General features: G+C 45.3%; 1 protein-coding gene and 1 long non-coding RNA gene across 4 annotated transcripts in view; one reads left to right on the top strand and one right to left on the bottom strand.

The window, feature by feature from the left end:
• ncor1 (nuclear receptor corepressor 1) overlaps positions 1-25,075 on the top strand; it is a 356,231-nt gene that overhangs the window by 133,969 nt on the left and 197,187 nt on the right. For all 3 annotated transcript variants that reach the window (XM_038814799.1, XM_038814800.1, XM_038814801.1), the window contains one exon: positions 4,964-5,018. In XM_038814799.1, the coding sequence (XP_038670727.1) occupies positions 4,964-5,018 (55 nt within the window). The remainder of the gene's footprint in view (positions 1-4,963; positions 5,019-25,075) is intronic.
• LOC119975194 lies at positions 5,043-5,404 on the bottom strand. Its single transcript, XR_005462675.1, has 2 exons — positions 5,326-5,404; positions 5,043-5,141 (listed from the first exon to the last, which is right to left on the bottom strand). It is a non-coding gene; the product is annotated as an uncharacterized LOC119975194 (long non-coding RNA).

Genomic DNA, 25,075 nt, shown 5'->3' with positions numbered 1-25,075 from the left:
TAATGAGAGAGGATTGATTCATGATCTCACAGTTAGGGATCCTCTCGGAAGGAGCGATCACAATATGGTGGAATTTAAAATACAGATTGAGGGTAAGAAGGTAAAATCAAATACTCGTGTTTTGTGCTTAAACAAAGGAGATTTCAACGGGATGAGAGAAGAACTATCTAAGGTAGACTGGGAGCAAAGACATTATGGTGAAACAGTTGAGGAACAGAATATAAAAACAGATAGTACAAGTTTCTACAAATATATAAAACAAAAAAAGAGTGGCTAAGGTAAATATTGGTCCTTTAGAGGATGAGAAGGGAGATTTAATAATGGGAGATGAGGAAATGGCTGAAGAACTGAACAGGTTTTTTGGGTCGGTCTTCACAGTGGAAGTCACAAATAACATGCCAGTGACTGATAGAACTGAGGTTATGACAGGCGAGGACCTTGAGATGATTGGTGTCACTAAGGAGGTAGTGATGGGCAAGCTAATGGGGCTAAAGGTAGAGAAGTCTCCTGGCCCTGATGGAATGCATCCCAGAGTGCTAAAAGAGACGGCTAGGGAAATTGCAAATGCACTAGTGATAATTTACCAAAATTCACTAGACTCTGGGGTGGTCCCGGCGGATTTGAAATTGGCAAACGTGACACCACTGTTTACAAAATGAGGTAGGCAGAAAGCGGGTAATTATAGGCCAGTGAGCTTAACTTCAGTAGTAGGGAAGATGCTGGAATCTATCATCAAGGAAGAAATAGTGAGGGATCGGGATGGAAATTGTCCCACTGGGCAGACGCAGCATGGGTTCATAAAGGGCAGGTCTTGCCTAACTAATTTAGTGGAATTTTTTGATGACATTACCAGTGCGGTAGATAATGGGGGAGCCAATGGATGTGGTATATCTGGATTTCCAGAAAGCATTTGACAAGGTGCCACACAAAAGGTTGCTGCATAAGATAAAGATGCATGGCATTAAGGGAAAAGTAGTAGCATGGATAGAGGATTGGTTAATTAATAGAAAGCACAGAGTTGGGATAAATGGGTGTTTCTCTGGTTGGCAATCAGTAGCTAGTGGTGTCCCTCAGGGACAGTGTTGGGCCCACAATTGTTCAGAATTTACATACATGATTTGGAGTTGGGGACCAAGGGCAATGTGTCCAAGTTTGCAGACGACACTAAGATGAGTGGTAAAGCAAAAAGTGCAGAGGATACCGGAGGTCTGCAGAGGGATTTGGATCGGTTAAGTGAATGGGCTAGGGTCTGGCAGATGGAATATAATGTTGTCAAATGTGATGTTATCCACTTTGGTAGGAATAACAGCCAAAGGGATTATTTAAATGATAAAATAGCAAAACATGCTGCTGTGCAGAGAGACCTGGGTGTGCTAGTGCATGAATCACAAAAAGTTGGTTTGCAGATGCAACAGGTGATTAATAAGGCAAATGGAATGTTCTCCTTCATTGCTAGAGGGATGGAGTTTAAGACTAGGGAGGTTATTCTGCAATTGTATAAGGTGTTAGTGAGGCCACACCTGGAGTATTGTGTTCAGTTTTGGTCTCCTTACCTGAGAAAGGACATACTGGCACTGGAAGGTGTGCAGAGGAGATTCACTAGGTTAATCCCAGATCTGAAGGGGTTGAATTACGAGGAGAGGTTGAGTAGACTGGGACTGTAGTCGTTGGAATTTAGAAGGATGCAGAGGAATTTATAGAAACATATAAAATTATGAAGGGAATAGATAGGATAGATGCGGGCAGGTTGTTTCCACTGGCGGGTGAAAGCAGAACTAGGGGGTATAGCCTCAAAATAAAGGGAAGTAGATTTAGGACTGAGTTTAGGAGGAACTTCTTCACCCAAAGGGTTGTGAATCTATGGAATTCCTTGCCCAGTGAAGCAGTTGAGGCTCCTTCATTAAATGTTTTTAAGGTAAAGATAGATAGTTTTTTGAAGAATAATAAAGGGATTAAGGATTATGGTGTTCGGGCCGGAAAGTGGAACTGAGTCCACAAAAGATCAGCCATGATCTCATTGAATGGCGGAGCAGGCTCGAGGGGCCAGATGGCCTACTCCTGCTCCTAGTTCTTATGTTCTTAGAGTCCATTTGCTTGGAATGCAGTAGTCCCCCGTTATACCGCGCTCCGCAATACCGCTGTTCGCGATATACGGCGGGGGGGCTTATGGACCCCAACTTACTTGACTAATTTTAAACTCTTTTTGAAACAACACCTTTTTGAGCCGCGATGATTAGCCGCGATGATTAGAACGATTAGCAGCGATGATTACCCGCGATGATTAGACCGATTAGCAGCGATGATTACCCGCGATGATTACTGTAGAACGATTAGCCGCGATGAGTAGCCGCGACCGATTAGCCCGATTACCCAGCCATAAAAGGGATACCGTTTCCAGTGCAGGTATCTTCGAGTTCAGTTACTGTCATTCAAAATGTTTAAGCGCAAGTCTTACACAGTAAAGCAAAAGATACATTTGATAGACCGGCTTCGAAACGGCGAAACGAAGGCAAAATTATCCCGAGAGACTGGTGTACCAGAGTCAACCCTCCGTGGGTGGGTGAAAGATGACCCCAATTTAAGAACATATGTTGGGACAGTTTCTCAGAGTGAAGGGCTTACCAGGAAAAAGGCAAGGAACGCTAGTGACATTAACTTGGAGAAGGCTGTGTTCACCTGGTTTGTCCAGGAACAGTCTGGTGGCACCCCCCTATCTGGACCTATCATCAGGACTCAGGCTGAGAAGTTCCATCACCAGCTCCACCCAGAGGACAGCAATTTCGTAGCCAGCAAGGGTTGGCTCCATCGGTTCCAGAAAAGACATGGGATAGGTGCAGTTACCATCAGTGGTGAACAGAGATCCACCGACTCAGGAGCCGCAGCAGCCTTTCCCGACATCCTCAAGAACTACATGGTGCAAGAGGAGCTGACCCCAGAGCAACTCTACAATGCTGATGAGTCAGGGCTCTACTGGAAGATGCTGCCTGACAAGACCCTAGCTGTCAAGGATGATGCCCACAAGACTCTGGGGTACAAGCAAGCCAAGAACAGGCTCACCATCCTGTTTGCCAGCAATGCCACGGGAACACACAAGCTGAAGCCATTGATTGTGGGCAAATTCAAGTCTCCTAGATGCTTTCACCACATCAACATGGAGAACCTACCCATTACCTACCGGGACTCTGGCAAAGCCTGGATGACAGCTTCCTTATTTGAGGAGTGGTTCTTCAAGTTCTTCGTACCCAGTGTCAGGGACCACCTTAGTGCCCGCAACTTACCGCAGAAGGCCACACTCCTACTGGACAACTGCTCAGCCCACCCTCAGGGAGATGTTCTCAAGACCAGGGATGGGCAGATCCAAGTGCTCTATCTCCCAAAGAACACCACCAGCAAGATCCAGCCATGTGATGCTGGCATCATTCAGACCTTCAAGTCTGTGTACAAAAAGGAACTGATCCTGGAAATGATAGACTCTCCTCTCACTGTCCCAGATTACCTGAAAGCCATCACCATCAAGGATGCCTGTTATCTGGCAGGGAAGGCCTGGGGAGCTGTGACGGAGAAGACCATCGCCAACTGCTGGAACAAGGCCCTAGGAGCAGCACTCCCACGACCCCAACATTACCCGGATGAAGAGGACTTCGTAGGCTTTACTGAAGCAGAGACCAGGGCAGCTGAGGAGAGGCTAGAGGACCAACTGGATGAGAACCTAACACTCCAGGATTGGGTGAACAGGTGGTCAGCAGCAGAGGACGACATGGCACCCACAGAAACATTCACAGAGGAGGAGATCATCGACCAGGTCACCCAAGAGGAGGCAGAAGAAGAAGAAGAACCCCAGCCCACAGTGGCAAAGAGCCACTCGGATGCCATCACCCACCTGAAGTGGCTCATAGCATACACAGAGCAACAGGACTTCGACCCCATATACATCCTACACCTGAAGAACCTCCAGAGGCAAGCACAAGTCAAGATGAGGAAGGGGATGTGCCAGAAGAAACTCACCGACTTTTTAAAATGATTTTTAAAAATATGCTTGTAAGTACAATTTTAAGTATATTATTGTATGTATATATTATTGTATATATTTTAATAAATTTAAAACTTGATTTAAGACTTGAACGAACTTTGATGTTTTTTATTTAAAACGCCCTTCCATTCAGCAATGTTCAGCACAGTCAGCGATGTTTCCTCTCGTTCATTCATTTGGATATCCGCCATCTTGGATATCCGCGGCTCGGATACAACGCGGCTGTCTTGGACCCGAACACCCGCGGTATAACGGGGGACGACTGTAATATTAAAATTGTGGCATAGAATCATAGAATTTACAGTGCAGAAGGAGGTCATTCGGCCATTGAGTCTGCACTGGGCCTTGGAAAGAGCACCCCACTTAAGCTCACGCCTCCACTCTATCCCTGTAACCCAGTAACCGCACCTAACCTTTTTGGACACGAAGGGCAATTTATCATGGCCAATCCACCGAACCTGCACATCTTTGGACTGTGGGAGGAAACCGGAGCACCCGGAGGAAAGCCACGCAGACACGGGGAGATCGTGCAAACTGCGCACAGACAGTGACCCAAGCCGGGAATCGAACCTGGGACCCTGGAGCTGTGAAGCAACTGTACTAACCATTGTGCTACCGTGCTGCCCATGGAAATGGTTTATTAGTCACCTTGGAAAACTTATTGTTCACTTGCAAATACGTCATCAAAACATCACGTTTGATGTTTTTTAAAATTTTGCCTTTTACAACAATTGGTTTTCATTGATTTTCCACAGATGGATTAAAATGATTCATGTACCTTTTCTGTTGGTGCAATATAATGACAACTGAAAGTTAATGAATAACTTGCTTTATGTTTTGCAGACACTGACTCAGCAGCAGAACCATTGAGTTTTCATTAAGCTTTTACCTTTCAGCTGATTGTGTTACTGATCAGATTTCTGGTTTCAACAGGTTTGTGCAACACCCAAAAAACTTTGGCTTGATAGCGTCTTACCTGGAGAGAAAGGTAAGAGGCCTCTCCACACACCTATTATCTGAAGCAAGAGTCTGTTTATTTGTTGTCATTTCTCTCACGTCTTCAATGCTTTAGGTCCATTCACACTGCTCACAGCAGGGAGTGAGCCAGATACTGTTGGAAACAATCATCAATACAAAATACTTTATATTTGTTCACATTTGTTGAAAATTGTTATAGCATGTTCTCTTATACACAGACTCTCTATTCTTGCTCTCCCTTTTGTATTCTCTCTCTCTGTCACTTTATCTCTTATTCATGACATGAAGTATGGTAGAAATGTATAAAAAGTTTGCACCTCATTTTTTGAAGTAGCTGCATTGTATGTTCGTAGGAAATAGGAGTAGCGACACACATCCTTTGCCAGATCAGTTGTGTTATTTTGTTTAAGTACCCACTGTTTTAGAGATAGAAGAAATTGGCAGAAAGTTGCAACTGTCATGTTTAATTTTTAAATTACCAGGAATATATTGCAGAATTTGTAAACAGCATGAGCAGTCCCATCAGGGACCTGTTGCAGCAATATTTACAGAATCTGCTGTTGTCTAAAGTGTTCTCATTTCCATTATGATCATAGAGGGGCAGTGGCATACCAGTATTGTCACTGCAGTAATAATCCAGAGACCAGGGATAATGTTCTGGGAACATGGAATCAAATCCCACCATGGCAGGTGCTGATAGTTGATTAAAATTAAAAGCCTAATAATGACCACAAAACCATTGTCGATTGTCGTACAGTAATGTCCTTTCGGGAAGGAAATCTGCAATCTTTACCTGGTCATGTGAATCCAGAACCTAGCCAATATGGTTGACTCTTAATTGAAATGGTCTAGCAAGTACTCGGTTCAAGAATGGGCAATAAATGTCTACATCCCATTAATTGCTGATGTATTTACTTTGTTTGGCCCGTTGTTCGCACTGTAACCAATCACTGTTTGTTGATGCACCATTTGTCAATGTACTCTGTCGATTATTCTCTTTGTCTACTATGTACGTATTGTGTACGTTCCCTCGGCCATAGAAAAATACTTTTCACTTTACTTCAGTGCATGTGACAATAAATCAAATCAAAATCAAGTCAAAATGAAGAAAATAATAAACTAGGCAGTTGGAGGCGACTGTATAATGTTGCAAAGAAAATCTTCAATCCGTACTTTGTAGCTTATTTGATTTATTTGGTGAGGGGGCTGATTTTTCTCTCTATTCTGTGTGGTCTATTTGAAGTAAAAGGGAAACTGACCTTCAAAATGTTTGAGCAACCTGCATTCATTTGCTTAAACTTAGTGGAATCGCCTGGCCTGTAAATCTATCTTGATCAGTAGCCTGGAGACTGTTTAACAACAGTGTCTTTGAATCAGAGGTTATTCCAGATTGTGTTTTGGAATAAATCCCAGTCTGTTCAAAGTTAACAATTAATAGCGGGACCCTGTGGCTGTTTATAGCCCTGTTTACTAGTTTCGTTCTTGGATAACCCATGGCCTGAATCTTATATCAGTCTTGCCTCAAATTTATCTTGTTGTTTGAAGGTATCATATTTCACTCAGATTCAGGCAATGGGAACTGACAAAAGTGTTTTATCATGCCTGTTGTTTGTTATCCCTCCTGTCCAAGTGGAATTTAAGGTCTAAAATTGAGCAGATTTGCAATTGTCACAAGCATGCCCTTCCGTACAGAACTACCCTGTGAGCACTGCTGCCTCACAGCGGCAGGGACCCGGGTTCGATAACGACCTCGGGTCACTGTCTGTGTGGAGTTTGCACATTCTCCCCATGTCTGCGTGGGTTTCCTCCCACAGTTCAAAGATGTGCAGGTTAGGTGGATTGGCTGTGCTAACTTGCCCCTTAGGTTGGGGTTGCAGGAATAGGGTGGGGGATTGGGCCGAGGGAGGGTGCTCTTTTGAAGGGTCGGTGCAGACTTGATGGGCTGAAAGGCCTCCTTCTGCACTGTAGAGATTCTATGATGAGCATGGATTAGGGTTAAGCTGATTGAGTTACTGGCAGTAAAGCAAAGATAATTCAGTGCTGCCCACGGTAAATCTTTACAGAGTGTATAGACAATGAATTTTTCAATGTAGAACCTTGACCAGGCAGTCAAACCATAGGAACTGACTGGTAAAGTCCTCTGTCTCGCTGTTGCTCAGTCTAACCTGGACACCCAAATGGCACTGGGATGATGGGCACCCAAGCTACTGGGCAAATTGACAATAGCACCATGTAATAAATGATGCAGAGAACAAATTCCTCCAAAGAACTGCATGGACTCGAACTATTAGTTCTGTTTCTCTTTCCACAGATGCTGCCCGACCTTCTGAGTTTTTGCAGCATTTACTGTTTTTATTTCAGATTTCCAACATGTGCTGTACTTTGCCTTTAGAACAAACATTGATGCTGGAGCAGTGCCACAATTGACAGCCCAGGAACTGGCAAAGAGAGAGAGATTCAGGCTGTGTGACTCGTGATACTATTCTGATGAAATAATGAACATTGTATCAAAATACGAGGAATGATGGTGGCTTTCAGAGATCAAGACTTAATTATAGATGAAGGCCACACTTAAGCCATCTCAATTTATCCATCCAGAAAGACCCCATTGCTACATCAGCTCTTTCTCAAATGATCACAAGGTTTTCCACTGTATCTGGGCATATCGTCAACATTTTCATTACTCCTTGTATGAAGAACTTGCTGATGGTGCTAAATTTTCCTTTTAATTTGTCTCTGCATTTTAGCTCAATGTGAATTTTCAGATTAACCTTTTCCATATCTTTCTCTATCTTATATACCTCTATAAGATCAACCTTGGCTGCCTCCTTCCCTTTCTTAAAATACTCCAGTTTTGTTTCATAATTCAAACCGTTAACTTATGGTCAGTCTTCTGATTCTCTTCTGCTCTACCTCCATTGTTAGTATTTTTCCTTGTGCTTCAATAAGTTTGAAAGTGCTGGTGGACAAGGATAAGAGTGGTCCCAGGGTGAATGTGCTAAATTGGGGGAAGGCTAATTATAACAATATTCGGCAGGAACTGAAGAACCTAGATTGGGGACGGATGTTTGAGGGTAAATCAACATCTGACATGTGGGAGGCTTTCAAATGTCAGTTGAAAGGAATTCAGGACCGGCATGTTCCTGTGCGGAAGAAGGATAAATACGGCAAATTTCGGGAACCTTGGATAATGAGAGATATTGTAGGCCTCGTCAAAAAGAAAAAGGAGGTATTTGTCAGGGCTAGAAGGCTGGAAACAGACGAAGCCTGTGTGGAATATGAGGAAAATAGGAAGGAACTTTAGCAAGGAGTCAGGAGGGCTAGAAGGGGTCATGAAAAGTTATTGGCAAATAGGGTTAAGGAAAATCCTAAGGCTTTTTACTCATACATAAAAAGCAAGAGGGTAGCCAGGGAAAGGGTTGGCCCACTGAAGGACAGACGAGGGAATCTATGTGTGGAGCCAGAGGAAATGGGCATGGTACTGAATGAATACCTTGCATCAGTATTCACCAAAGAGAAGGAATTGGTGGATGTTGAGTCTGGAGAAGGGTGTGTAGCTAGCCTGGGTCACATTGAGATCCAAAAAGACGAGGTGTTGGGCGTCTTGAAAAATATTAAGGTGTATAAGTCCCCAGGGCCTGATGGGATCTACCCCAGAATACTGAAGGAGGCTGGAGAGGAAATTGCTGAGGCCTTGACAGAAATCTTTGGATCCTCACTGTCTTCAGGTGATGTCACGGAGGACTGGAGAATAGCCATTGTTGTTCCTTTGTTTAAGAAGGGTAGCAAGGATAATCCAGGGAACTGCAGGCCGGTGAACCTTACGTCAGTGGTAGGGAAATTACTGGAGAAAATTCTTCGAGACAGGATTTACTCCCATTTGGAAGCAAATGGACGTATTAGCGAGAAGCAGCAAGGTTTTGTGAAGGGGAGGTTCATAGAATTTACAGTGCAGAAGGAGGTCATTCGGCCCATCGAGTCCGCACCGGCTCTTGTAAAGAGCACCCTACCCAAGGTCAACACCTCCACCCCATCCCCATAACCCAGTAACCCCACCCAACACTAAGGGTAATTTTGGACACTAAGGGCAATTTATCATGGCCAATCCACCTAACCTGCACATCTTTGTGACTGTGGGAGGAAACCGGAGCACCCGGAGGAAACCCACGCACACACGGGGAGGATGTGCAGACTCCGCACAGACAGTGACCCAAGCTGGAATCGAACCTGGGACCCTGGAGCTGTGAAGAGATTGTGCTATCCACAATGCTACCGTGCTGCCTGTGTCTCACTAGCTTGATAGAGTTTTTTGAGGAGGTCACAAAGATGATTGATGCAGGTAGGGCAGTGGATGTAGCCTATATGGACTTAGTAAGGTATTTGACAAGGTCTCTCATGGCAGACTGGTACAAAAGGTGAAGTCACACGGGATCAGGGGTGAGCTAGCAAGGTGAATGCAGAACTGGCTAGGTCATAGAAGGCAGCGAGTAGCAATGGAAGGGTGCTTTTCTGATTGGAGGGCTGTAACTAGTGGTGTTCCGCAGGGATCAGTGCTGGGACCGTTGCTGTTCGGAGTATATATAAATGACTTGGAGGAAAATGTAACTGGTCTGATTAGTAAGTTTGCAGACGACACAAAGGTTGGTGGAATTGCGGATAGCGGTGAGGACTATCAGAGGATACAGCAGGATTTAGATCGTTTGGAGACTTGGGTGGAGACATGGCAGATGGAGTTTAATCCAGACAAATGTGAGGTAATGCATTTTGGAAGATCTAATGCAGGTAGGGAATATACAGTGAATGGTAGAACCCTCAAGAGTATTGACAGTCAGAGCGATCTAGGTGTACAGGTCCACAGGTCACTGAAAGGGGCAACACAGGTGGAAAAGGTAGTCAAGAAGACATGCGGCATGCTCGCCTTCATTGGCCGGGGTATTGACTATAAAAATTGGCAAGTCATGTTGCAGCTGTAGAACCTTAGTTAGGTCACACTTGGAGTATAGTGTTCAATTCTGGTCGCCACACTACCAGAAGAATGTGGAAGCTTTAGAGAGGGTGCAGAAGAGATTTACCAGGATGTTGCCTGGTATGGAGGGTATTAGCTGTGAGGAGTGGTTGAATAAACTTGGTTTGTTCTCACCGGAACGACAGAGGTTGAGGGGCGACCTGATTGAGGTCTGCAAAATTATGAGGGGCAGAGACAGAGTGGATAGTCAGAGGCTTTTTCCAAGGGTAGAGGGGTCAATTACTTGGGGGCATAAGTTTAGAGGAGATTTACGAGGCAAGTTTTTTTTTTATACAGAGGGTAGTACAACTGAACAAAGTGCCTGGAACTCACTGCCTGAGGAGGTGGTGGAAGCAGGGACGATAGTGACGTTGAAGGGGCAAATACAAATACATGAATAGGATGGGAATAGAGGGATACGGACCCCGGAAGTGCAGGAGATTTTAGTTTTGATGGGCAGCATGGTCGGCACGTGCTTGGAGGGCCGAAGGGCCTGTTCCTGTGCTGTACTTTTCTTTGTTCTTTGTTTTGTTCCATCTTGAACACCACTTGGAAGAAGCACTGAGAGTGGCAAGGGCACCGAATGTACCCTGGCGAATGTCTTCAATGTTCATTGGCAAAAGTGGCTCAGTAACACCACTAGTGACTGAGTTGGCTAAGTTCTAAAGGGCATGGGTGCTAGACTGAGAGAACCAACAAGAGAGAAAGCTTAATTGACCTCATTCTTGCCAATCTAGCAGTTGTGGGTATAATCTGGCCAGGGACTATTGGTCAGACCAAAAACAGAATATGCTCGATAGGTTCGGCAGGTCTGCAGCATCTGTGGAGAGAGAAACAGTTAACGTTTCGAGTTCATATGACCCTTCTGCAGAACTGAAAAGGGGTAGAAATGTGATGAATTATATAATTGAAGAGGGGGATGTGGCAGAATGGAAAGTCAGTGATTGGTCAGAGCTAAGGAAATATTGACACAACTGTCAGGGGCAGGAGGCAAAGGGGATGTTAATAGTAAATCAGGGACTGAAGAGTGTTAATAAGAGCAAATTAGGATAGTAGAATGTGTTGATAGGACATTAAAAGGTTAATGCTGAGAGAGCAAAACTGAACAAGGGACATTGGCCATGTTAGGGTAGCACGGTGACAGAGTGGTTAGCACTGCTGCCTCAGCACCATGGGCCAGGGCGGCACGGTAGCACAGTGGTTAGCATGGCTGCCTCGCTGCGCCGGGAACCAGGGTGGCATGGTGGCACAGTAGTTAGCACTGCTGCCTAATAGCGCCAGGGGCCTGGTTCAATTCTGCCCTTGGCTGCCTGTGAGGAGTTTGTGGATTCTCCTTGGGTCACGTTTAAGGATGGAGCGAAGGTGTTCCGCAAAGCGGTCACACAGTCTGTTTCGGCTCCCCAATATAAAGGATACCCCATTGGGAGCAGCAAATATAGTAGATCACATTGAAGGTGGGAGAAGTGAAATGCTGCTTCACCTGAAATAAATGTTTGGGGCCTTGAACAATAAGGAGGGAGGAGGTAAACGTGCCTGACAAGGTGCTGTGGGAAGGGGAATAAAGGGTTTAGGATGATGGATGAGTGAAGCAGGGTGTTGAAGAGAGAGTCACCCCAGTGGAATGCTGTGGGCAGGGTGTGCGAGGGGGGTGGGAGAGCTGTGTTTAGTGGTGGCATCATGCTAGAGTTGGCCAAAATAGAAACACAGAAACTTGGAGCAGGAGGAGGCCATTCGGCCCTTCGAGCCTGCTCCCCCATTCATTATGATAATGGCTGATCATCCAACACAATAGCCTAATCCTGCTTTCCCCCCTTTTGATCCCTTTTGCTGTAAGTGCAATATCTAACTTCTTCTTGAAAACCTGCAATGTTTTGGTCTCAACTACTTTCTGTGATAACGAATTCCAAAGGCAGACCAATATCTGGGAGAAGAAATGTCTCCTCATCTCTGTCCTAAATGGTTTATCCTCAGACTGTGACTCCTGGTTCTGGACACCCCCACCATCAGGAACATCCCTCCCTGCATCTACCCTGTCCAGTCCTGTTAGAATTTTATAGGTTTCTATGAGATCCACCCCCCGCCTCATTCTTCTGAATGCCTGCGAATACAATCCTAATCAACTCAATCTCTCCTCATAAGTCTGTCCCTCCATCCCAGGAATCAGTCTGGTAAACCTTCTCTGCACTCTCTCCATAGCCAAAAACATCCATCCTTAGATAAGGAGACCAGAACTACACGCACTATTCCAGGTGTGGCCTCACCAAGACCCTGTAGAATTGCAGCAAGACATCCCTGCTCCTGTACTCGAATCCTCTCGTAATGAATGCCAACATACCATTTACCTTCTTTACCGCCTGCTGCAGCTGCATGCTTACCTTCAGTGACTGGTGTATGAGGGCACCCAGGTCTCATTGTACATAATTTATTGTCATTAAGATAATAGTCTACCCTCTTGTTTTTGCTACCAAAGTGGATAACTTCGCATTTCTCCAAGTTGTACTGCATCTGCCATTCATTTGCCCACTGACTCAGCCTGTCCAAATCACACTGAAGCATCTCTGCATCCTCCTCACAGCTCACCCTCCCACACAACCTGGTGTCATCTGCAAAGTTGGAGAGATTACGTTTTGTTCCCTCATCTAAATCATTAATATATATTGTGAAGAGCTGGGGTCCCAGCACCGATCCCTGCGGTACCCCACTAGTCACTGTCTGCCAATTGGAAAAAGACCCATTAATTCCTACTCTTTGTTTCCTATCTGCCAGCTAGTTTTCTATCCATCTCAAAACATCCTAATCCCATGCACTTTGATTTTACACACTAATCTCTTATGGGAACTTTGTCAAACGTCCTTTGAAAGTTCAAATATACCACATCCACTGGCTCCCCTTCATCAACTCTTCCAGTTACATCCTCAAAGAATTCCAGTAGATTTGTGAAGCATGATTTCCCATCATAAATCCATGCTGATTCTGTCTGATTCTGCCACTGTTTTCTGAGCGCTCTGCTATAAAACCTTTGATTATGGATTCTAGAATTTTCCCCACTCCTGACATCAGGCTTAATTCCCTGTTTTCTCTCTACCTCCCTTTTTAAATAGTGGTGTTACATCAGATACCCTCCAATCTGTAGGAACTGTTCCAGAATCTATAGAATCCTGGAAGGTGACCACCAATGTTTCCACTATTTCTAGAGCCACTTCCTTAAGCACTCTGGGATGTAGATTCTCAGGCCCTGGGGATTCATCAGCCTTCAATCCCATCAGTTTCCCCAAACAGCTACTGCGTGTCCTTGATAAGTATGTACCTGTCAGGCTGGGAGGAAGTTGTCGAGCAAGGGAACCGTGGTTTACTAAGGAAGTTGAAGCACTTGTCAAGAGGAAGAAGAAGGCTTATGTTAGGATGAGACATGAAGGCTCAGTTAGGGCACTTGAGAGTTACAAGTTAGCCAGGAAGGACCTAAAGGGAGAGTTAAGAAGAGCGAGGAGAGGACACAAAAAGTCATTGGCGGATAGGATCAAGGAAAACCCTAAGGCTTTCTATAGGTATATCAGGAACAAAAGAATGACTAGAGTAAGATTAGGGCCAATCAAGGATAGTAGTGGAAAGTTGTGTGTGGAATCAGAGGAGATAGGGGAAGCATTAAATGGATATTTTTGGTCAGTGTTTACACTGGAGAAAGACAATGTTGTCGAGGAGAACACTCAGGTTCAGTCGACCAGGCTAGATGGAATTGAGGTTCAAAAGGAGGAGGTGTTAGCAATTTTGGAAAATGTCAAAATAGATAAGTCCCCTGGGCCAGATGGGATTTATCCTAGGATTCTCTGGGAAGCCAGGGAGGAGATTGCAGAGCCTTTGTCCTTGATCTTTATGTCGTCTTTGTCGACAGGAATAGTGCCGGAAGACTGGAGGATAGCAAATGTTGTCCCCTTGTTCAAGAAGGGGAGTAGAGACAACCCTGGTAATTATAGACCTGTGAGCCTTACTTCGGTTGTGGGTAAAATGTTGGAAAAGGTTATAAGAGATAGGGTTTATAATCATCTTGAAAAGAACAAGTTGATTAGCGATAGTCAACACGGTTTTGTGAAGGATAGGTCATGCCTCACAAACCTTATTGAGTTTTTTGAGAAGGTGACCAAACAGGTGGATGAGGGTAAAGCGGTTGATGTGGTGTATATGGATTTCAGTAAGGCGTTTGATAAGGTTCCCCACGCTAGGCTATTGCAGAAAATAAGGAAGTATGGGATTGAAGGTGATTTAGCGGTTTGGATCAGTAATTGGCTAGCTGAAAGAAGACAGAGGGTGGTGGTTGATGGCAAATGTTCATCCTGGAGTTCAATTACTAGTGGTGTACCGCAAGGATCTGTTTTGGGGCCACTGCTGTTTGTCATTTTTATAAATGACCTGGAAGAGGGTGTAGAAGGATGGGTTAGTAAATTTGCAGATGACACGAAGGTCGGTGGAGTTGTGGATAGTGCTGACGGATGTTATAGGATACAGAGGGACATAGATAAGCTTCAGAGCTGGGCTGAGAGGTGGCAGATGGAGTTTAATGCGGAAAAGTGTGAGGTGGTTCACTTTGGAAGGAGTAACAGGAATGCAGAATACTGGGCTAATGGCAAGATTCTTAGATGAACAGAGAGATCTCGGCATCCAGGTACATAAATCCCTGAAAGTTGCCACCCAGGTTAATAGGGCTGTTAAGAAGGCATATGGTGTGCTAGCCTTTATCAGTAGGGGGATTGAGTTTCGGAGCCACAAGGTCATGCTGCAGCTGTACATAACTCTGGTGCGGCCGCACCTGGAGTACTGCGCGCAGTTCTGGTCACCACATTATAGGATGGATGTGGAAACTTTGGAAATGGTTCAGAGGAGATTTACTAGGATGTTGCCTGGTATGGAGGGAAGGTCTTACGAGGAAAGGCTCAGGGACTTGAGGTTGTTTTCGTTAGAGAGAAGAAGACTGAGAGGTGACTTAATAGAGACATATAAGATAGTCAGAGGGTTAGATAGGGTGGACAGTGAGAGTCTCTTTCCTCGGATGGTGATGACCAACACGAGGGGACATAGCTTTAAATTGAGGGGTGGTAGATATAGGACAGATGTCAGAGGCAGTTTCTTTACTCAGAGAGTAGGAGGGTTTTGGAACGCCCTGCCTGCAACAGTAGTAGACTTGCCAACTTTAAGGGCATTTAAGCGGTCACTGCATAGACATATGGATGAAAATGGAATAGTGTAGGTCAGATAGGCTTCAGATGGTTTCACAGGTCGGCGCAACATCGAGGGCCGAAGGGCCCGTACTGCACTGTAATGTTCTATGTTCTATAAACCCATTTCTCTACTTATATTGATCTCCTTCAGTTCCTCCCTCTCAATAAATTTGTGTTTCCCGACATTTCTGATACCTTGTCTGTGTCCTTATTTGTGGAGACAGATCCAAAGTATGTGTTTAATTGGTCAGCGATTTCTTTGTCCCCAAACATGTATTACCCTGTCTGGATAGTAGTGTTGCTCGTTCTGGGTGAGTGTGTTTAACACTCGATTTGGCTCTGTTTGAAAAATGAAAATCGCTTATTGTCACGAGTAGGCTTCAAATGAAGTTACTGTGAAAAGCCCCTAGTCGCCACATTCCGACGCCTGTTCGGGGAGGCTGTCACGGGAATCGAACCGCGCTGCTGGCTTGCCTTGGTCTGCTTTCAAAGCCAGCGATTAGCCCTGTGAGCTAAACAGCCCCTAGCTAAACAGCCCCTAACGTTACAGCTAACTCGTTACTTAGCTCTGGAGTCGCCAGGTATCGTTAAGATACCGCCACAAGTTTCAAGGTCAAGTTCAAAGCAATAAAACCATTCACCAATTAGTAAGTTCAAACAAATGAGTTTATTATAATACAATTATAAACTACTCATGCACAAGCTAAGATGACTAAACTATTCCTACCACTAGGTAAACCAATACTTATCTTAAAAGGAACTGCCGGATCAGGGGACAAGGCCTCTTGCTCTGCAATGGGTCTGCAGACATCAGGTTGGTACAGGTTACAAGGGGGTCAGGAGTGTCTATCTCTGGTAGCGATCGTTGTGAGACACTTACTTGCTGGCGGCTGCTGTCCGAACCTCTCCTCTCTCTCGGTCAAGGTCTTCTTCGGTAAAGGCTGGTCGAGCGGGCTGGTCAAGAGAGGAGGGCTGGTCAAGAAGAACGAACTAAGTTTGGGACCTGTCTTTTATAGGTCCCAGGGCTTCGCCCCCTTTTGGGCGGAACCTCTATCTGCTGGGGATCGATTGGGTCTCTTCCCAATCGATTTGTTTGAATCCCCCCAATACTGAGGCTGTCCCTCAGCTACTGGGCGGGCCTTCAGGTGCTTTGTCTTCGAACCCCGCTGGTGCCGGGGTGTCTGGCTTCCCATACAATGTTGCAATCACTTCCCTATTTGTGTCCTTTGTCCCTGGGATCGTTCCATTACTATGCTAACTGTCCCGGAGATTGCCTCGTTAGTATGCGGAATGTTCGTTTCGGTGCTGTCTGCTCTCTTAGCAGCCAGAATACACAGTGGCTTGTTGCAGCTTGCTTGTGCTGCAAACTTTGTCCATTTTTCCCTGCAAGCTTTGCGTTCCTCCATTTTGTATTGAGGGAATGGCCAACTTCGGTGGCTACAGTAGGAATTGGGAGAATGGGATGGAGTCCTTGTAGGAAGCGGGATGGGAGAAGCTGTGAGACGAGCAAAGGCTATGGGGTCTGACACATTCTGGCAATAGTACTGAAAACATGTACTCCAGAACCTGCATTTGTCTTCTCCAATCTTTTTCTTTTCATGTACCTATAGAAATCTTTACAGTCAGTTTTTATATTCCCTGCAAGCTTACTTCCATACTCTATTTTCCTCCTCTAAATCAATCCATTGGTCCTTCTTTGCTGAATTCTAAACTGCTGCCAGTCCGCAGACCTGTTGTTTTTCTTGACCAATTTGTATGCTACTTTCTTGGATCGCAAACTATCCCTAATTTCCTTGCAAGCCATGGTTTGGCCATCTTTCCTGTTTTACTTTTGTGCCAGACAAGAATTAACATTTGTTGCAGTTCTCCCACGTGCTCCTTGAATGTTTGCCTTTGCCTATCCACCATCATCCCTTTAAGTAACGTTTCACAACCTATCACAGCCAAATTGCGGAGGATGATCCTTTGAATGTGGAGGCTGGGGTTGAAAAATAAGAACAAGAGGGACCCTGTCATTGTTATGGGAGGGAGGGGAAGGGGTAAGGGTAGAGATGTGGCAAATGGGTTGAATTCTCTGTCAACCACAGTGGGGAGGGGGAGGGGGGATTCAGTTGAAGAAGGCAGCAGACACGTCTAAAGTAGAGGCAGCAGGGTAGCATGGTGGTTAGCATCAATGCTTCACAGCTCCAGGGTCCCAGGTTCGATTCCCGGCTGGGTCACTGTCTGTGTGGAGTCTGCACGTCCTCCCCCTGTGTGCGTGGGTTTTCTCCGGGTGCTCCGGTTTCCTCCCACAGTCCAAAGATGTGCGGGTTAGGTGGATTGGCCATGCTAAATTGCCCGTAGTGTCCTAAAAAGTAAGGTTAAGAGGGGGGTTGTTGGGTTACGGGTATAGGGTGGATACGTGGGTTTGAGTAGGGTGATCATGGCTCGGCACAACATCGAGGGCCGAAGGGCCTGTTCTGTGCTGTACTGTTCTATGTTCTATGTACTATCATTTGAAGGTGGCATCAGAATAGATGTGACTGAGAAACTGGGAGAATGGGATGGAGTCCTTGTAGGAAGTGGGATGGGAGAAGATGTGAGACGAGCAAAGGCTATGGGCTCTGACACATTCTGGCAATAGTACTGAAAACATGTACTCCAGAACCCGCCGCATCCCTCGGCAAACTGTTTCAAAACTGCTACAACACTGGCATCTACCCAGCAATGGGGAAATTTGCTGAGGTTTATCCTGTCCACAAAATGCAGGACAAATCCAAAACGGGGGCCATTTACCGCTCCATCGGCCTATTTTCGATAATCAGCAAAGTGATGGAAGTGGTCGTCAGCGGTGCTATGAAGTGCAACCTGCTCGCTGGTGCTCAGTTTGGGTTTTGTCAGGGACTTTCAGCTCCTGATCTCATTACAACCGGAGTCCAAAATTGGTCAAAAGAGCTGAACTCTTAGCACAGCTGCCTCACAGCGCTGAGGTCCCAGGTTCGATCCCGGCTCTGGGTCACTGTCTGTGTGGAGTTTGCACATTCTCCCCGTGCCTGCGTGGGTTTCGCCCTCACAACCCAAAAATGTGCAGAGTAGGTGGATTGGCCATGCTAAATTGCCCCCTTAATTGGAAAAAATAATTGGATAATCTAAATTTATTTTTTAAAAAAGAGCTGAACTCAAAGGTGAAGTCAGAGTTTCTGCCCTTGACATCAAGCAGCATTTGACACAAGTGTGGCATCAAGGAGCCCTGGATAAACTGGAGTCAAAAGGAATTGGGTAAAACTCCCCACTGGTTGGAGCCTTAACTAGCAGAAAGGAAGATGGTTGTGCGATGACCAGGTTAGGAGTGGTCAACTTACTACTCGTTTTAATTCTGCTGGGTTGGTTATAACAGAGATTTATGTTTTGTTAAAATGTGACATTAGGATGTACCTAATCGTGTATCGCGTGGTGCAGGCCTAGTTCATAAAGTTAGCAAGTAAAGAGTTAGTGTTATCGCTAAAACCCACCCAAATAAAAATGCAGAAGCTATAAACTGTACAAATATGTCCAACTGCCCACTAGTGCAAGCACAACCCTACAAACATGAAAAAATCAGATCTTAAACCCTGGCCTAGCAAAATCACAAAACAAATGTTCCTGGAGTGTCCGGATGCTTGTTTGCAGCTGAAGGCTCACTTTCCACGATAACTCCTCATACTTTGACACTAGAGCAGTTATTCTGCATTTGTGGATGGGTTTTTGCTATGGGGGGAGTGCAGCTGATCCCTGGGATGGCGAGACTGTCATATGAGACGAGACTAAGTCGCTTGGCATTATATTCATTGGCGTTTAGAAGAGTGAGAGGGGATCTCATAGAAACTTACAAAATTCTCACACGATTAGACAGAGTATAGTTTGTACTACTATTTGTTTCCCAATTAAAGGGCAATTTATCGTGACACAGTGGCACAGTGGGTTAGCACTGCAGCCTCATGGAGCTGAGGATCCAGGTTCGATCCCGGCCCCGGGTTACTGTGTGGAGTTTGCACATTTTCCCCGTGTCTGCGTGGGTCTCGCCCTCACAACCCAAAGATGTGCAGGGTAGGTGGATTGGTCACGATAAATTGCCCTTTAATTGGGGAAAAAAATAATTGGGTCCTCTGAATTTTCAAAGAAAAAAGAAGGATTAGACAGGGTAGATTCCCGATGGTGGGAAGTCCAAAACTACTATTAATAATCTTTATTACTATCACAAGTAGGCTTACATTAACACTGCAATGAAGTTACTGTGACAATCCCCTCTGCCACATTCCAGCGCCTGTTCGGGTACATTGAGGGAGAATTCAGAATGTCCAGTTCACCTCGCAAGCACATCTTTCAGGACTTGTGGGAGGAAACCCACGCAGACACGGGGAGAACGTGCAGACTCTGGACAGACAGTGACCCAAGCGGTAATCGAGCCTTGGACCATGGAGCTGTGAAGCAACAGTGCTAACCATTGTGCTACCATTGGGGTCATAGTTTGAGGAGAATGGGTAAACAGTTTAGGACTGAGCTGAGGAGAAATTTCTTCCCAGAGAGTGGTGAATCTGTGGAATTCTCTACCACAGAAAGTAGTTGAGACCAAAACGTTGTGTAATTTCAAGAAGTAATCAGATATAGCTCTAGGCTAAAGGGATCAAGGGAAACGAGGGGAAGGTGGGATCAGGGTATTGAACTTGATAATCAGCCATGATCATAATGAATGACGGAACAGACTCTAAGGGTCAAATGGCCTCCTGCTTATAGTTTCTATTTTGTATGTTTCTCTGCTAGACACTTGTGTTGATTTGGACTCCTCCTTTAAGAACCTTCCGTTTACTGCAAGGATGTCTTGTGTAATTTCAAATCTCAAATAGGTCAGCTTTGATGAGCGAGCGCTCAAAGATAAAAGAGCAGGGTTAAGGCTGTTGTCCCTTCAATCTTACTGTTGCTTCATATCCAGTATATTTTACACTCAAGAAATGTGTCACGTGCCCCCTTCTGGCTTCAATTTGGGCTTTTCTCAGCAACTTTCTCTGAAAGCTCTCCAGTCTCCATAAGCAACTTGAACTATTTGCAAATTCAACATGGTCGCTGCTGTAGGCCGGTATCTTTTTTGTAGCTTTACAACAGCTTTAGTTGTTGGAAGTCATTCGTCAGAGTCCCAGGACATCGTCTCAGGAGTTCCTCAGTAGCCAAGGCCCAAACATCTTCAACTGCTTCATCAATGAATATCCCTCCATCATCAGGTCAGAACCGGGGATGTTTGCTGATGCTTACAATGTTCAGCATCATTCATCATTCCTCAGATACTGAAAGAGTCTGTATCCATATGCAGCAAGACATTCAGGCTTGAGCTGATAAGTGGAAAGTAACATTCACATCACAGACATGACAGGCAATGATGATCTCCAACAAGCGAGAATCTAACCTTGACATTCAATGGCATTACCATCGCTGAATCCCCCGCCAGCAATCCTGGAGGTCACCATTGATCACTAACTGTGCTGGACCAGCCACATAAATACTGTGGCTATAAGAGCAGGTCAGAAACTAGGAATCCTGTGACAAATAACAACCTCCTGACTCCCAAAGTCTGCCCACTATTTACAAGACACAAGTCAGGAGTGTGATTTAATACACTCCACTTACCTGGGCAGGTTCAACTCCCAACAACACTCCCAAGAGGCTTGACATTTTACAACACAACAGCTTGCTTGACCGGTGTTCATCTATTACCTTCAGCATCCACCTCCTCCACCAGTGAGACAGTGGCGGCTTGTGTACCATCTCCAAGATTCACTGCCGCAGCTCACCAAGGTTCCTTTGACAGCATTTTCAAACCCATGGCCTTTTCCAACTAGGATGTGGAGATGCCGGCGTTGGACTGGGGTGAGCACAGTAAGAAGTCTTACAACACCAGGTTAAAATCCAACAGGTTTGTTTCAAACACGAGCTTTCGGAGCACTGCTCCTTCCTCAGGTGAATGAAGAGGTATATTGTAAGACTTATTACTGTGCTCACCCCTTCTCCAATGCCAGCATCTCCACACTAGGACAAGGGCAGCAGATGCAAGGGAACACCACCACCAGCAAGTTTCCATCCAAGCCACACACCATCCTGACTTTGAACTATATCGCTGTAGCTTCAGTATCACTGGGTCAAATGCCTGGGTCTCCGTGCCTAACAGCGCTGTGACTGTACCTACATGGATTGTAGGGGTTCAGGAATTCAGATACCACCACCTTCTTGAGAGTACTTGAGAATCAACAATAAATGCCCAGCCAGTGACTCTCCTACATTTCTTGAGCAGACTGTCCCCTTGTACAGTTTGCATTGTCACCCATCCACATGATGCTGCCAACTTTACATTTAAATACTGAAAAAGAGAAAAACATTTTTGACTAAAACCAAGTGGAATTTCTGGCATTTGTCTGGAAATTAGGCATTGATGGAGGGTGTCAGAGACTGAAATGAATATTCATTGGGTCCTCCTCCTCCATGTTTACATATTTCAGAGTGAGTAGGGCCGATCAGGGACAGTGGAGGGAACTTGTGCCTAGAGTCTGAGGAAGTAGGGGAGGCCCTAAATGAATATTTTGCCTCAGTATCACTGGAGAGAGGGACCTTGTTACTCTTGAGAACAGTGTGAACCAGGTTAATAGACTCAAACAGGCTGATATTAAGAAGGAGGATGTGCTGGAAATTTTGAAAAGCATCAGGATAGATAAGTCCCCTGGGTCTGACGGGATATACCCAAGGTTACTACGGGAAACGAGGGAGGAGATTGCTGCGCCGTTGGCGATGATCTTTGCGTCCTCACTCCACTGGAGTAGTGATTGGAGGGAGGCAAATGTTGTTCCCCTGTTCAAGAAAGGGAATAGGGAAATCCCTGGGAATTACAGACCCATCAGTCTTACGTCTGTGGCGAGCAAAATATTGGAAAGGATTCTGAGAGACAGATTTATGATTATTTCAAAAACATAGTTTGATTAAAGATAGTCAGCATGGCTTTGTGAGGGGCAGATCATGCCTCACAAGCCTCATTGAATTCTTTGAGGATGTGACGAGATACATTGATGAAGGTCTGGCAGTGGATGTGGTGTATATGGATTTCAGTAAGGCATTTGATAAGGTTCCCCATAGTAGGCTCATTCAGAAAGTTAGGGGGCATGGGATACAGGGAAATTTGGCTGTCTGAATGCAGAATTGGCTGGCCTAAAGAAGACAGCGAGTGGTAGTGGATGGAAAGTATTCCGCCTGGAGGTCGGTGACCAGTGGTGTCCCGCAGGGATCTGTTCTGGGCCCTCTGCTCTTTGTGGTTTTTATAAATGACTTGGATGAGGAAGTGGAAGGGTGGGTTAGTAAGTTTGCCGATAACACGAAGGTTAGGGGAGTTGTAGATAGTGTTGAGGGTTGTTGCAGGTTACAACAGGACATTGACAGGATGCAGAGCTGGGCTGAGAAATGGCAGATCGAGTTCAACCTTGATAAATGTGAAGTGATTCATTTTGGAAGGTTAAATTTGAATGCTAAATGCAGGTTTAAAGACAGGATTCTTGGAAGTGTGGAGGAACAGAGGGATCTTGGGGTCCACGTACATGGACCCCAAGTTGCCACCCAGGTTGATAGGGTTATTAAGAAGGCATATGGTGTGTTGGCTTTCATTAACAGGGGGATTGAGTTGCCCGTGAGGTTTTGCTGCAGCTTTATAAAACCTTAGTTAGGCCACACTTGGAATATTGTGTCCAGTTCTGGTCGCCTCATTATAGGAAGGATGTGGATGCTTTAGAGAGGGTAGAGAGGAGATTTACCAGAATGCTGCCTGGACTGGAGGGCATATCTTATGAAGAAAGGTTGAGGGAGCTAGGGCTTTTCTCACTGGAGCGAAGAAGGCAAAGAGGTGACTTGATAGAGGTGTACAAGGTGATGAGAGGCATGGATAGAGTGGATAGCCAGCGACTTTTCCCCGGGGTGGAAATGGCTGTTACCAGGGGACATAATTTTAAGGTGATTGGAGGAAGGTATGGGGGAGATGTCAGAGGTAGGTTCTTTACACAGAGAGTGGTGGCTGTGTGGAATGCACTGCCAGCAGAGGTGGTGGAGTCAGAGTATTTCTGGACATTTAAGCGACTCTTGGACAAGCACATGGACAGAAGTAAATTGAAGGGGTGTAGGTCAGATTGATCTTAGATTAGGATAAATGGTTGGCACAACATCGTAGGCTGAAGGGCTTGTACTGTGCTGTACTGTTTTATATTCTGTACAGAATTTACTGTGTAACTGTAGAGTCACAGTTTATTCAGCAGGGTGAGGGTTATTCACTGTAACTGTACAGAGTCACTGTTCATTCAGCAGGGTGAGGATCACTCACTGTGTAACTACTGAGTCACTGTTTATTCAGCAGGGTGACGATCACTCACCGTGTAACTATGCAGTCACTGTTTATTCAGCAGGGTGAGGATCACTCACTGTGTAACTGTACAGAGTGACTGTTTGTTCAGGGTGAGGATCACTCACTGTGTAACTGTACAGAGTGACTGTTTATTCAGCAGGGTGAGGATCATTCACTGTAACTGTACAGAGTCACTGTTTATTCAGCAGGGTGAGGATCACTCACTGTGTAACTGTACAGAGTCACTGTTTATTCAGCAGGGTAAGGATCACTCACTGTGTAACTGTACAGAGTCACTGTTTATTCAGCAGGGTGAGGGTCACTCACTGTGTAACTGTACAGAGTCACTGTTTATTCAGGCTGAGGGTCACTCACTGTGTACCCGTCCAAAGTCACAGTTTATTCAGCAGGGTGAAGATCACTCACTGTGTAACAGTACAGAGTCACTGTGTATTCAGGGTGAGGGTCACTCACTGTGTAACTGTACAGAGTCACTGTTTATTCAGCAGGGTGAGGATCACTCACTGTGTAACTGTACAGAGTCACTGTTTATTCAGGGTGAGGATCACTCACTGTGTAACTGTACAGAGTCACTGTTTGTTCAGGGTGAGGATCACTCACTGTGTAACTGTACAGAGTCACTGTTTATTCAGCAGGGTGAGGATCACTCACTGCAACTGTACAGTCACTGTTTATTCAGGGTGTGGATCACTCACTGTAACTGTACAGAGTCACTGTTTGTTCAGGGTGAAGATCACTCACTGTGTAACTACAGAGTCACTGTTTATTCAGCAGGGTGAGTATCACTCACTGTAACTGTACAGAGTCACCGTCTATTCAGCAGGGTGAGGGTCACTCACTGTGTAACTGTACAGAGTCACTGTTTATTCAGGGCGAGGATCACTCACTGTGTAACTGTACAGAGTCACTGTTTATTCAGGGTGAGGATCACTCACTGTGTAACTGTGCAGTCACTGTTTATTCACCAGGGTGAGGGTCACTCACTGTGTAACTGTACAGTCACTGTTTATTCAGCAGGGTGAGGATCACTCACTGTGTAACTGGACACAGTCACTGTTTATTCAGGGTGAGGATCACTCACTGTGTAACTGTACAGAGTCACTGTTTATTCAGGGCGAGGATCACTCACTGTGTAACTGTACAGAGTCACTGTTTATTCAGGGTGAGGATCACTCACTGTGTAACTGTACAGTCACTGTTTATTCACCAGGGTGAGGATCACTCACTGTGTAACTGTACAGAGTCACTGTTTATTCAGCAGGGTGAGGATCACTCACTGTGTAACTGTACAGAGTGACTGTTTATTCAGCAGGGTGAGGATCACTCACTGTGTAACTGTACAGTCACTGTTTATTCAGCAGGGTGAGGATCACTCACTGTGTATCTGTACAGAGTCACTGTTTATTCAGCAGGGTGAGGGTCACTCACTGTGCAACTGTACAGTCACTGTT

The sequence above is a fragment of the Scyliorhinus canicula genome, chromosome 12 (genome assembly GCF_902713615.1).
Source record: "Scyliorhinus canicula chromosome 12, sScyCan1.1, whole genome shotgun sequence".
Taxonomy (NCBI): Eukaryota; Metazoa; Chordata; class Chondrichthyes; order Carcharhiniformes; family Scyliorhinidae; genus Scyliorhinus; species Scyliorhinus canicula.
Note: the sequence above shows the minus strand (reverse complement) of the source record. Positions and strands in the feature narration are given on the sequence as shown.